Source organism: Panthera onca, chromosome E2, assembly GCF_046562875.1.
Source record: "Panthera onca isolate mPanOnc1 chromosome E2, mPanOnc1 haplotype 2, whole genome shotgun sequence".
Taxonomy (NCBI): domain Eukaryota; kingdom Metazoa; phylum Chordata; class Mammalia; order Carnivora; family Felidae; genus Panthera; species Panthera onca.
The window spans coordinates 320832-335173 of record NC_138353.1 but is presented as its reverse complement, the minus strand read 5'-3'; the positions used below and the strand labels follow the sequence as shown (position 1 = coordinate 335173).

The 14342-nt window shown below is 47.2% G+C and overlaps 1 protein-coding gene across 1 annotated transcript; it reads left to right on the top strand.

Annotated features, from left to right (window-relative positions):
- Window positions 1-136: 136 nt before the first annotated feature.
- ZNF8 (zinc finger protein 8) lies at window positions 137-13600 on the top strand. Its single transcript, XM_060652348.3, has 4 exons — window positions 137-324; window positions 5382-5508; window positions 5807-5902; window positions 9312-13600. The coding sequence occupies exons 1-4, from the start codon at window positions 259-261 to the stop codon at window positions 10748-10750; spliced, it is 1728 nt and encodes a 575-aa protein (XP_060508331.3). The 5' UTR covers window positions 137-258; the 3' UTR covers window positions 10751-13600.
- The last annotated feature ends 742 nt before the right edge of the window (window positions 13601-14342 follow it).

Here is a 14342-nt window from a genome sequence, read left to right as displayed (position 1 = left end):
GTGGCCGGAGGCCCGAAAGAAGGACAGTCCCATTGGCCCGAAGCCAGAAGGCTCTCATTGGTCGAAGATTCGACGAACAGAGGTTTCCATTGGTCAGGCTCTGAGGCACGCCGCACGGCCTTCTGGGAGTTGTAGTTGCAGCGTCACCAGCGCGGCCGCCATTGTCCCGCGGGCGGCGAGTGGAGTGGTCCCTGAGGCGGGGGCTGCTCTCGGGTTTACGGCCGCTTCGGGCTCCTGTTCTCGACCTGTCGGTCCAGGATGAACCCCGAAGAGGAAGCGACAGCATTGGAGATGGCTACAGGGCTGCCAGCGGAATGGCTTCAGGTAAAGTAATAATAATAACGATTGCAGCGGGTCCAGCGTCTCCCGCAGGTATTGGCCCTTTAACCCTGGCAGCGCACGGTGAGCAGGGCCCGGGCCTTATCCCCCTTTACACATGAGAAAACTGAGGCGCAGTTCAGGGCGCGCTGACTGGCCCGACTGGTGAGGGTGGAGTTTGGATTCGAACCCGGGCCATCAGGTCCCCCAGTGCGCATGCTCCCCTAGTACGCCAGTTTCCTTGTTCTGGGATGGGGCTTAGTATCATTTCCTAGGACCAGGCTGGCCCGGCTCCCGCCGATTGCTTTCCCCGCGAAGGCCATCTGCCATGTGATGGTGTCAGTGGAGCGCCGAGATGGCAGGTATTTCCGAATAGAAATGCTTTAATTCACGGAGCCAGCAAACACTCCCCGAGAGCCCTGCTCCGCGAGGCCCCTGGCCAGGGGGCTGGGCACAACCCCTGAGGATGATGACAGGTCACCAGGCATGGCATAACTGGGGCGGGAGCGACTACCGGGGCTGGGCTCCTTCCCAGCACCGCTCCCTCGCGGGGGCTGTGGGCAAATTGCACACTGGGCGGTCCGTGCCTGCAAGGCCATCTGGGAAGGTGCCTGTTTCAAAGATCCTGCAATTGTAGACAAAGTGGCCGCTCCCTGTGTTCTCCATAAAGTGCTGTCTCCACGTGGCAGAAACCAAAAATAATTCATAATTCCTGAAGCTCCGCATCTTTGAAATTCTGGACTTACTGTGTTTTGTTGTTGTTGTTTACAAGGATTTGCATTATTTCAGATTTTGTATGCAAAGTGAGATTATTGATAACCTTAGATTTGCATGTTTTCAGATATGTGTTATGCAGATTTGCATTAAATCACACTTTAGTGGGGCACCTTGGTTGAACATCTTTTTTTTTTTTAATTTTGTTTGTTTGTGTTTATTTATTTTTGAAAGACAGAGGATGAGCCGGGGAGGGGCAGAGAGAAAGGGAGACCCAGAATCTGAAGCAGGCTCCAGGCACTGAGCTGTCAGCACAGAGCCCAACGCGGGGCTCGAACTCACAGACCGTGAGATCACGACCTGAGCCTTAACCGACTGAGCCACTCAGATGCACCGAGGGTCTGACTCTTGATCTCAGCTGGGTTCTTGATCTCTTGGTGGTGAATTTGCCTCCAGCTGGGCATGTGAAGCCTACTTTGAAAGAGAAAAAAAATCACACTTTGGTCTGCAGTGGATGGAGGGGGTGGGGCAGAGAATGAGCAATGTCAGTGTAAAACAATAATTAAGGCAGTCAAAACAGATTTTATTCAGAAACTATTGCAATAGAGGGAAAGAGACTTCAGTATAGAACTGGACTCAATTCCAAATACTACAAGTAAAAGTGGGAATTTCTAGCTGGGTTCTGGGGTGGGTATAATTCTTGCTAAACTGACCTAGGGATTCTTGCTGAAGCAGGCCAAGTGATCAGATATTACCTGAAGGATTCTGTGGGATGAGGACTTTGAAACGATACAGAGAGTAATTAGATATGGTGGGTGGGTATTCTGACTAAACCAACTCTTTTTCTTTTTTTTTCTGACTAACCCAACTCTTATGAAACGGGGTGATGCAAAGTGGACATAGAAGCCCAGAGCTCAAGGCCTAGTTGAGAAAAGGGTTCAGAGGAATGAGATTCTCTCAAGGAGAGTCTGTCAGCAGTAAGATAAAGTGTATTAGTTATCTGTTGCGTGTAACCCAAAAACCTAGTGGCCTAGAACAACAATAAATATTACCTCAGTTCTGATAGCAGAAATCCTTGAATGATTTAGCTGGTGGTTCTGGCCTAGGCCCATGAGGTTACCATCAAGATATCAGTGTGGACTGCTGTCATCTGAGACTTGACTGGGGTTGGAGGATCCACCTACAAGACAGTTCACTCACATGACAGTCCCTCCCCATGTGGGCCTCTCTGTGGAGCTGCTTGAGTGTCCTCACAACATGGCATCTGGCTTCCCAAAGAGTAAGTGGTCCAGGAGATGGCAAGGTAGAAGCTCCAATGCCTTTTGTGCCCTGGGGTCAGAATTTACACACTCATTGGTACGGTATCCTATTGGTTGCCCAACCGTATTGGTTGTCAAACCTGCACAGTATAGGAGGGGACTGCATAACTACACAAGGACTGGGGACCACTGGAGGCCATCTTGGAGGCTTGCCACCACAGGAGGCAAGGAAGTCGAGGGCATTGAGGTCCAGTGTATAGCTTTCTGTGGCTGCTGTAACAGAGTACTAAAGACTTGGTGGTTTAAAGCAATACACATTTATTCTTACAGTTCTGGAGGTAAGAAGCCTGAGATCAGTTATACTGGGCAGAGCCACCCCTGGAGGATCTAGGGGAGAATCGGTTTCCTCACCTTTTCTAGCTCTAGTGGCCGTAGTCCTTGTATTCCTTGGCTAATGGCCCTTTGTCTGTCTTCAAAGCCAGCAGCATGGCATCTAGCCATAGCGGTCACATTGCTTTTTGTCTTCTGTAGTTAAATCTCCCTCCACCTTCTTAGAAGGACATTTGTGATTGCATTTAGGGCCCACCTGGATAATCCAGGATAATTTCCCCATTTAAAAATCCTTAATCACATTCACAGAATCCCTTTTGCCATTTATGGTAACATTCACCAGCTCCAGAAACTAGGACCTGGGTATCTTTGGAGGCCATTACTCAGTCAACCATAGCCAGGCTGAAAGAGGCCATCCTGTACCCAAAGGTGAAAAGGAGCCATTCAAGATTTTTTAAAGCAAGTATAGCTTGGGTTTGAGAAAAAACATTAAAGCATCTGGGAAGGTGGGGGTAGGAGAAATACTGCGAGCTAACTAGGATGCGGGGAGGGGGCCAGTGACCAGGTGCTGGATGATGCCAGGGTGGCCTGGTCAGCTGTGGGAGTGTGTGGAGTAAAGGAGTCTGATAGCCCATCTCTCCAGGCACCAGTAGTGCAGAACAGGAGGAGAGCCACAGGGGTCTGAGGTGGAGCAGCAGAGAGGGCCATGAAAAAGCAAGGAATGGGCTCCTGCTAGAATTCCAGGAGAGACATGAAGGACTCACGTAATGCCACTGAGAGCTCTTATGGCCTGGAGAGATCAGTACTCGGTGGGCCTGGCGCCTGGGCTGTTACTGAGGACCCATGCAGAGTGGGTGATAGTTGAGGGGGCGAGGCAGGGAAAGCAGGAGGCACAGGGAGCATGTATCAGAGCTGGAGGACCTGAGTGGCATATGAGGACATGGGGACAAGAACAGAGACTTCTGTTTCCAACCAAAGGGTTCTCATGCTTCCTGAACAATTTTTGTCAGAGTTGTATGCCACCTGTACTATAATTTCTTTAAAATTTTAAAGCCTTCTTGTGTTTTTCTTAACATACCCCTTTATAATTGAGGTATTTAGTAAGTGATTGTGATTTGCATTTCCCTGGTAGCTAATGATATTGAGCATCTTTTCAAGTGCTTATTCAGTATTTGTATATTTTATATTTTCTTTGAAGAAATACCTATTTAGGTCCTTTGCCCTTTTTAATTGTGTTGTCATTATTATTGAGTTGTAAGAGTCCTTTATATTTTCCAGATACAAGTCACATACAAGATTTGTGATTTGCTATTATTATTTCCCAGTATGTGGATATTTTTTCACTTAATTTTTTAAATTAATTTATTTTTTTAATTTGAGAGAGAGAGAGAGAGAGAGAGAGAGAGAGCACGAATGGAAAAGAGGGGCAGAGGGAGAGAGAAAATCCTAAGGAGGCTCCATGCTTAGCAAGAGCCCAATGTGGGGCTCAATCCCACAACCCTAGGATATTCACCTGAGCTGAAACCAGGAGTCAGATACTGAACCAAGTGAGCCACCCAGGTTTCCCTCTTTTCATTTTCTTGATAGTGTCCTTTGAAGCACAACAATTTTTAATGTTGATGAAGTCCAACTTACTTATTTTTTTCTTTTGTTGCTTGTGCTTTTGCTGTCAGATTCTAGGAACTCTTCACCAATCCAAGATTGTGAAGATTCATTACTATATTTTCTTCTAAGAGCTTAATAGTTTTAGCTCTTACGTTTATTTTTTATCCATTTTGAGTTAACTTTTTATATGGTGTGAAGTAGAGGACCGATTTTATTCTTTTGCATCTTGTCCTGTAGAAAGTGTTTCACAACCACTTATTCCCCATCACAGCCCCCAAGGAATGACTTTGTAAACAGGGAAGCATGGCAATCGAAGTGGTTACCTGCTCTATGCTTCTTGAGGAAGAAGTAGCAGAGTCAAAACTCAGATCCAGAAATATCTAGCTTCTGACAGTGGCCACACCGAGCCCAAAGAAGGGTTTCATTTGTAGGACATGTTTTAGATACGTTGCATCAACTTACAAAAATTAAAAGTTTCATTTAAAAATGTGGCCTAATTTTCAGCTACTCACTAGAGATGGGCAGTTCTGACCATATGAGGCCTGAATTTCCCCCATGATCAGTTGGTTCTGAGTCCCAGCTGCCCCTTCAAATAGGGCATATATTACCCATCACCTGCAGTGTCACCTCTCACAGGTTAAGTACCCTTGTAGGCTCTTCCAGTAGCCCACTTCTGTCTTTGATGAGCCTGCCTGGTCCCTGAAGATAGGTGAGTTTCTGACTCCAACTATAAACCCCTCTTTTCAGGTAGGATACTGAGTCTTGCCTTGAATCTGAGAGTTATTTAATGTATCAGTTAGATGTTACTATGTAACAAACTATCCTAAAGGTTAGTAGCTTAGACCAGTAACTGTTTCTTTAACCCACAGATCTGCAAGTCAGCAATTTCTGTTTGCACCTGCACCTGTCTGAGATCAGTTGTAGGTCAGCTGTGGGTGGCTTCCATCTTGCTGGGATACTTTCATATGCCCTCACTATACAACCTAAATGTGACAGTCCAGTAGGTGCCCAGTGAGACCTGACTTGGCATTATTCAGAATGTGCACGCTCTCAGGACACTGGCCTGCCCATCTTCTGCTTCTCCATTCCTCCTTCTCTTCCTAAGAGCACTGACGGGGGCAGTCCAGCTGATCAAGAGTGTGTGTGATATTTCAGGAGCCGGTGACCTTCCGGGACGTGGCTGTGGACTTCACCCAAGAAGAGTGGGGACAGCTGGGCCCCGCCCAGAGGACCCTCTACCGTGACGTGATGCTGGAGACCTTTGGGCATCTGCTCTCTGTGGGTAAGGCCTGCTTCCCCAGCTGATGATTGGATTCCTACAGTGACTTACTTTTTATGTGTTATAGGTCATAGGGCCTCTGGTATGAGGACTTGATCTTGGGTTGGGGGACAGGGATCTTGCATTCTCATTCCTTGTGGTACATATAGGCAGGAGGAGGTTTCTGCCCTTTTCTGTCCCAATGCAAAGCCGTCACCTTATTGTGAGATGTCCTCATGCCCTATCAGGAGTGTAGGGCTGGATTCTGAGCTGGTTCTTTCTGTGGCAGGTCCCCACATCCTGTGTCTTTCCCTTGTTCCAGGGCCTGAGCTTCCAAAACCTGAAGTCATCTCCCAACTGGAGCAAGGGGCTGAGCTGTGGGCAGCGGAGAGAGGAATTGCCCAGGGTCACTGTCCAGGTGAGAAGCTGCCAAGTGGGAACTCCTAATGGGAGCAGCCCAAGAGGTGACTACAGATGTGCTGCTTGGAAAGGGTGGTGTGTCAGGGTCCCCAAGACCCCAAAGAGCCAGTGATTACAGCGAAAGAATATAGAGGAAAGTCGGCAAGGAGAATAGGCAGATGGGGTGAAGTCCAGAAGCCAGCCAAGATTCCACAGTTCCTTCCTAGTAGAGTCACACTGTACATGCGTAGTTCCCACAGTAGTGAGTTGTGACGACACTTGAGGAATGCTAGCTCCCAGGGAAGCTTGTTAGAGGCTCAGTGCCAGGGTGTTTCATTGGGCGCTGGTTACTTAGGCACCCTGTGCCTGGCACAGACCAAGATTCCAGACTCGCAGGAGAGAGCAGGTGCTCACCGTAAACCATACTGTGGGCACAGTTTGGGCACAGTGAGCCACTCTTATCAGTTAGGGTGGTGGGAACTCTCTTGAAATCCAAATTCCCACACACAGCCCAGGGCCAGTCTCAAAACTGGCCCCTCTAACGATGGTAGCCTTAGGCCTGCCCTGTTAGCTTTTCTCTGTGTAGGAGGTCTGCGCCCTGCTCCTGTGTTCTCTGTTCTTCTCATCCGGGCTCTCCCTTCTCTGAGCACAGAGACCATCTGCCTCTCCTCCAGTGGTCAGAATCCCACCCTGTCCTCCCTCTCATGTTCTCTCTTGCCACCTCCGTGTGCCCTTGCCACAGGATCATTTCTAATGTGTGAACTTGCTCTCCATCTTCTCCATTTTAATCTTTCATGTCCGGATTCTGTAAACCTGTTCTCCACACCCCTGTGTTCTCTCAGCAACAAGGATTGTATTCAGCTCTAAATATCTGAAACCTGGGCTAGAGTACTCAAAAAAAGAAGCAATTTTTTTCACAAAGCAGCCACTGCTGCCTCTGACTCAGTATTCAGTGGCAAGGCTTATGGTTCTGATTCTTCTGGCCTTTCCTTGAGGTTATGGCATGGATGCAGCAGCTCTGGCCATCACATCTGTGCTCCAGGCAGGGGGTGTGGATGTGGGAAGAATAGTGCCAGTAACATTTCACCCCTTTTATCTGAATGAACTCCAGATTTCGTCCTATGAGGTCTCCTTGGTCAGGAATGGGTCACATCTACCTGCCCTTATGCCACAAGGGAGTCTGGAAAGGAGGCCTAGATTGTCATAATTGGCTTATGCCTGTCACAATCCCTTCTCTGGGACTGGTGCATTGGTACCCTGAAGTGCGTTGGAAGAAGGAGGCTATGACAGTGGGATACACGGCCAGCAGTACCTGCTGCTCAGCCTCTGACACCACCCAGGGCTTTTTGCCCTGCAGGGAATCACATGTACCTCCACAATGAGGTGTAGCCTATTACCCGAGGGCTAGGGTGAATCTGCAGCAGATGGAGAAGTACCATGTCTCCTCTGAGGCAAAAGAGCCTAAAGTGCCCCACATGTTTGACATCCTCCAGTCCCCAGTGCTGGCCTGCACCCCCAGGCCCTGAGCCAACTCCTACCAGGCTAGTCCCCTTCTGGATGCCATGGTCCCCAGCGGACCATAAATTTCACCATGTAAAACATACAATTTAGTGGTTTTGAGTATATTCACAGATTATACCCATCACCACTGTCAAGTTCGAGGACATTTTAATGGCTCCAAAGTCACCAATTAGCAGTACCGTGATTTGCTTCTACCCATATAACACTTGTGACACCCAATGTGTGGGGTTTTTTCCACACCAACAAACCGTTCTCCAACTCTCCAGTTACTAGCTGGGTGTCCAACAATTAAGTCCAATTCTGACACTATCTACCTGGAGTTAGTGTAGACCCCACAGCCTGAGGACTCTGTCTCTTAAGAATGCCTCCACTTCAGATGCCAGTTGACAAGTCAGGGCATCCCATACCTCTGACTGACGAGCTATAAATCAGGGGTTCCCATGACCCTCTCCTTAGGTTCAGTAATATGCTTTTACAGCTCACAGAACTCAGGGACACTATTTATTACTGGTTTATTATAAAGGATAAAATGAACAGCCAGATATCAGGGGTTGGGGTCTGCTGGCTCTGAAGGTGAAGGAAAGGGCCATGGAATGTAGTCAGTCTCGTGAAGCTGGAAATGGCACGGAAACAGATTCTCTCCTAGAGCAGCCAAGAGTCATCCAGCCCTGCTGATACCTTGACTTGGGACTTCTGACCTCAGAACTGTGAGAGAAGTGTGGTCTCTTAAGGCGATACGTTTGCAGCACGTTGTTAGAGCAGCTACAGGAAGCTGACACCCTTGCCTTCGCTGCACTGTAAGGAAGTGGGGAGCCCGCCTGCCTGCATGCAGTTCTTGTTCTGGAGGATTCTGCGACCTGGGCTGGTCCTCCCAAGGTGTCCTACAGACATGAGGGTACCTCCACTTGGGTATCTGACCTACCAAACTTCGGTTTTCTAAAACTGAGCTCCTTGTCTGCCTCCCAAGCCTGCTCCTTCGATGATTTGCTCAGTATCTATTTCCCTGGCTCCTGAGGACTGGGCTTTTCATGTGTTGGGGTTGCAGTTTCTCCCCAGCATCAGGGGCCAGACAGTGAGTATTTTAGGCTGTGTGGGCTAAGTATACTCACTATTTGCTTTCTGTTCTCTCTGAAACGAATTACCATAAACTTAGCAGTTTAAAACAACACCCATTCGTTATATCACATTTCTGTCAGTCCTGGCTGGTTTGTCTGCTCCAGGTCTCACAAGACTGAAGTCAAGGTCCTGACTGGGCAGGGAACTCAGAGAGAATCCAGTTCCAGGTGTGGTCAGACAGAATGCAGGTCTGTGTGACCATAGGATTGAGGTTCCTGTTTCCTTTGAGACTGTTGTGCAGGAGTTGTTCTCAGGAAGTGCACCCATTTCCCAACTGAAGTCCTCCTGTGCAGCCAGCCTCTCCCTTTTACCTCCTTCTGCTTTTAAGGGCTCTGGGGGCTACTTCAGGCCCATCCTGATAACCCAGCATCATCTCCCTATTTTAAGGCTTCAGGTCAGCTGATGAGTCACCTGCCAAGTCCCTTCCTGGCAGTACCTAGATGAGTGTCTGATTGCACAGCCAGGGACATCTTTAGAATTCTGCTTCTGTCATACACCCTTCTCTTTTTTTCCTGCAGCCCTTAAAAACATAAAAAATACTCGTAGTTGGGGGCTGTAGTCTGCCAGCCCCCTGTCTAAGGCCAGTGCCTGGGCCTGTGGCAGGTACTTGGGAGATTTTTGTCGAACGAATGAAAGCATGAGACTGTTTCTGCAGATGAGGCACTTGGTGTCTGCACAGGAGCAGAACTGAGATTTTCCTAGAGGTGGGAGGAGTAGTAAGGATGGAGGCCCAACGTGTCCTCTCTGTGTTTTTTTCCACCAACTTCCTCAGCTCTTTGGTACTCTTTTAGGCTGGGAACCTGGACCCGAAAGCCAAGCGTCACCCAAGAAGCAGGGCCTTCTTGAGGAGGAGCCATCCCATGTTGCGGAAAGGGAAGGCTTCCTGAGGGACACTCCCTGTCCCACCACACTAGGGAAACACTGGGAACGTGAGCGCCAGGTACAGGTGCCTGAGAAGGAACAGGATAATTTGAGGCAATTGGAAGTTAGTCTTGAGGAAGTACCAGTTCAAGATAAAAGCTATGAAAGTTTCAGACCTGGGGAAAACAGTGTCCTGAATGCAAACCCAGATCCATCCTCGGAGACTTCTAGGAGAGACTCTCTCTGTGCTTACGACTCACAGGCTATAAACTCGGAAGGTAACTCAAGCTCAGTCCAGCAGACAGGCTCCTCCGGCAAAGGGCCGTGTGACAGCAGTGACTGTAGCAAAGCTTCCAGTCAGGCCATTCCCATTACAGAACTCACCCGAAGCCAAGTACAGGATAAACCCTACAAATGTACAGACTGTGGGAAGTCGTTTAATCATAACGCACATCTCACAGTGCATAAGAGGATTCACACGGGAGAGAGGCCTTATATGTGCAAAGAGTGTGGGAAAGCCTTCAGCCAGAACTCCTCCCTGGTTCAGCATGAGCGAATCCACACGGGAGACAAGCCCTATAAATGTGCTGAGTGTGGGAAGTCTTTCTGCCATAGCACACACCTTACTGTCCATCGGAGAATTCACACCGGGGAGAAACCCTATGAATGTCAGGACTGTGGGCGGGCCTTCAACCAGAACTCCTCCCTGGGCCGGCATAAGCGGACACACACTGGGGAGAAGCCATACACTTGCAGCGTGTGTGGGAAGTCCTTCTCACGGACCACGTGCCTCTTCCTGCATCTGAGGACACACACAGAGGAGAGGCCCTATGAGTGCAACCACTGTGGGAAGGGCTTCAGGCACAGCTCCTCCCTGGCCCAGCACCAGCGAAAGCATGCTGGGGAGAAGCCCTACGAGTGCCGCCAGAGGCTGATCTTCGAGCAGACGCCAGCTCTGACGAAGCATGAGTGGGCAGAAGCCCTCGGCTGTGACCCACCTTTGAATCCAGATGAGAGGGCTCACCGAAGCGACAGGCCTTTTAAGTGTAATCATTGTGGGAAATGTTTTATTCAGAGCTCGCACCTCATCCGACACCAGATAACTCACACCAGAGAGGAGTCCCAGGGCCGGAATCGGCGACGGCTTGAGCAGTCCTTTGCCCGGGGCTCACACCTTGCCCGGCATCAGCACACACACTCCAGCGAGAACCCTGGGGGTGGGACAAAGGCAGGACAGCCCTCGAGCCGAGCGCTTGCCTTGTTTGACATCCATGAAATCATGCAAGAAAAAAACCCGGTTCACGTCATTGGGGTTGAAGAGTCTTCCATGGGTGCTTCTGTGTTATTTGACATCAGAGAATCCTCGTAGGAGAGAAACTCTACAGATGACTTTTGAACCACAGGTACAAAAATGTGGTAAGTCCACATAGTGCATTCACAGAAAGGGGGACTGGGGGTAGAAACGTCTAAAGTGACCTCTGATTCTTAAAGAAATGGTGCTTCCCAAATACTGGAGATTGATGGTTCTCAAATCTGCCAAGCCCAGTGCCCCCTTTAAGCACACGTGTTTTGTGCTGTTCCCTCTATTACTGCAAAATGAATTCATAGGTAATGTAACCCACATACATGTACTGTAAAAAATCGATATACCGCCCGTTTTTGTAAAGCATAATTAAAAAAAAGTAATTTATGGTAGAGTGATGTGGACTGAGTTGGTGCGGTACCTCTCCACGTGACTGTGTGGGCCATTGTGCCTGAACACCTACCTGGGGCATTGCAAGTGCCGTCTGGCATATGGGATATGGTATTGGTCATGGAAATAGTCTGAGTGGCATTCCAGTATGGGATGTGATTTTCCTAAGTGGTGACTAACTTTTGCAAAAGTTTTGGACAAAACAAAATACCACTGCATTTCTGGAAAATTCTGTATAAAATTCTAAGCGTGCAGGGTTAATTTGTGTTTCTATGTGAAGTTGACTTAGGATCTCAGTTCACACATGAAAGACTTGTTTCACAGATTTGTACATGGTCCACAGGAGCCAGCTCTGCACTTCACAAGAGCACACTTGGCCCCCACCCACATGTCAGCTGCACCCATGCCCAGAGCAAAAGACAAAAAGGCCCCCATGAGATTCTGCTACATTCCCTGGGCATGTCACAGATCCTTTTGAAAGCCGTTGCCTTGAAATTGCCAGCGTTGCTTAAGCCAGAGGTTTTCCATCAGGGGTGGATTTGTCCTCCAGGAGACATCTAGTGATGTCTGGAGACATTTTTGGTTGTCATAACTGGCAGAACAGTGGGGTGCCACTTGGCAACTAGTGGATGCTGCTGAACACCTTCTAATGCCCAAGACCGTCCCTCAACAAAGAATTACCTAGCCCCAAATATGCCAAAGTAAAGAAACCATGCCCAGAACTACAGCCAACTTTTCCAGAGTCTAAATTGATCAGGGCTGCACTAACAGTCCTATACCTTTGATTTTAACAAATGATATCATTAACTGATTTATACCCAATGTGTCTAGGGGCGCCTGGGTGGCTCAGTCGGTTGAGCGACCGACTTCGGCTCAGGTCATGATCTCACAGTTTGTGAGTTCGAGCCCCGCATCGGGCACTGTGCTGACAGCTCAGAGCCTGGAGCCTACTTCTGATTCTGTGTCTCCCTCTCTCTCTGCCCCTCCCCCACTCATGCTCTGTCTCAGAAATAAATAAACATAAAAAAAAAAAATTTATACCCAATGTGTCTTATAGTAGTCTTTTTGACCATTTTGCAGCATTCCTAATTGGTGTGAGAAAAAAAAAATCTACTTATTTTTCTGAGTAATCTAAATTTTAGCATTGTAGGGGCGCCTGGGTGGCTCAGTCAGTTGAGTGTCCGACTTTGGCTCAGGTCATGATCTCGCAGTCTGTGAGTTCGAGCCCTGTGTTGGGCTCTGTGCTGACAGCTCAGAGCCTAGAGCCTGCTTTGGATTCTGTGTCTCTCTCTCGCTCTCTCTGCCCCTCCCCCACTTGTGCTCTGTCTCTCTCTCTCTGTCAAAAATAAATAAACATTAAAAAAAAGTTTTTTTAATTTTAGCATTTTATCATGGACATCATAAAACATAGATAAGCCCCACTTTTGACCATTCTTCTTCCCTTCCCCATCAATGGTGTGGGGTGCAGCTTCGGGAATGTTCTACCTATCAGTGCCCTATGTGGAGGGGAGCTCCAGTGGTAACTTCATGGTTCTAGGCAGCTGTGGAAGCCAGGCCTACAATTGTCCCTTTCCCTCCACCTTGGCCCACAAAATGGCAGCTCCTAAAGGTCTCAGAATGGTTGCTGGGTGGGCTGAGGTTACAGTGGCCTCAGTGGGTTAGCTGGGAACAAGCTTGTCACTCGCCTCCCTCTCCAGGCAGCAGAGATGATTACAAATGTTTCATTTCTCATTTCGGGTCGTGTTTTCTAGGCATAATGTTCCTACCGATTTCCTTATAGATGTTTTGAAACAGTCAGATAAACTCTTCAGAGGAAGTTACTATAAACTACGGAATACGTGGCTTTATCAGTTTATAAAAGTAATGCAAATTCTTTAGTGTAAAACATGGAAGATGCACAAAAGTAAAATTTAATTCCTCATACTTCCACTATCCAGAGATGGTATTACCATTAAGATTTTGTTAATTTCCCTTGTAATTTTTTCATAACAATATAAATGTATACATAGAGTGTACATGTGGGTATATAGATCTTATACTCACAAAAAATATATTTCTAGTTGTGTCGTGTTTAGAAAATTGGAATCCTTTCTAGTAACACATGCTTCTAACTGTTTTGGGGTTTTTTTGAGCATTTTCCTCTGGCCATGAATCTCATGTAGCTTTTTAAATTACCTTTCAGGAGGGTTGTAGGAGCATGACCACCTAGCATTTTACCAGCCTTGACTTTTATCCAAAAGTGGGGGAGTCTTTTCTACATGTTTCCAGGGAGAGTAAAAAGTGATACAGCCTCTGTGAAGGGCAGCTTATCAGTTGCTATCTAAAATTACAGACACACACAGGGTGCCTGGGTGGCTCAGTCTGATAAGCTTCAGACTTCGACTTCATGATCTCGTGGTTCACGAGTTCAAACCCCATGTCAGGCTCTGTGCTGACAACTCAGAGCCAGGATCCCGCTTCTCAGATAATGTGTCTCCCTCTCTCTCTGCCCCTCCCCCACTAATACTCTGTCTCTCTCTCTCTCTCTCTCAAAAATAAAACATTAAAAAAATTTTTTTTAATAAAAATTAAAATTATAAATACACAAACTCTTTGTCTCAGTAAACCTGTTGCTGGGAGATATATTTGTACATTGTAGACTGTACATGGTTTCACTATGGTATTGATTTCAGAAGTAAAATTTGTAAACAACCTCTGTCCACCCTGGGGAACTGGGTTAGTGATTGCTGGAATGGAGCATGACACAGTCTTAAAAATGGGGACTGTCTTTATGTACTAATATGGGAAAGAGCTCCAAGATACATTGTTAAATGAAAAGGTGTAAAACAGTATGTAAAGTATGTTTCCATTTGTGTAAAAAATCCTTTGCTTACACACACATACACACACATACACAATATCTCCTAAGGGTATAAAGTAACCAAGCATACTAGTTGCTCTTGGGGAGGAGAAGTGGGGGGAAAGGGATGAGGAATGATTTTTACTTTATATCTTTTGGTATTTTTGGAATTTTGAAATATGTAAAAGTATTACCAGTTCAAAAAATAAATTTAAATTAAAAATCTCAACTCTTTCAAGTTAAAGTAAGTTTGATAATTGGTTTCATTGTTTTCTGTCATACACACACACACTAAATTCTTAGCCACACCCGTTCTTATATAGGCACACATGCATGAACCTTGAGTTAATGGAACCAGTTAAGTATAAAATAGCTTTGACTTCACACATTTTCCTGCAAGCTATTTTAGCACATATATTTCTAAGTTAT

Excerpts from the sequence above, each read along its gene's own strand:
- ZNF8 (XM_060652348.3), top strand. The coding sequence starts at position 259 with ATGAACCCCGAAGAGGAAGCGACAGCATTGGAGATGGCTACAGGGCTG. Across the intron at positions 325-5,381 it reads TGCCAGCGGAATGGCTTCAG|GAGCCGGTGACCTTCCGGGA; the intron begins GTAAAGTAATAA and ends GTGATATTTCAG. Across the intron at positions 5,509-5,806 it reads TGGGCATCTGCTCTCTGTGG|GGCCTGAGCTTCCAAAACCT; the intron begins GTAAGGCCTGCT and ends CCCTTGTTCCAG.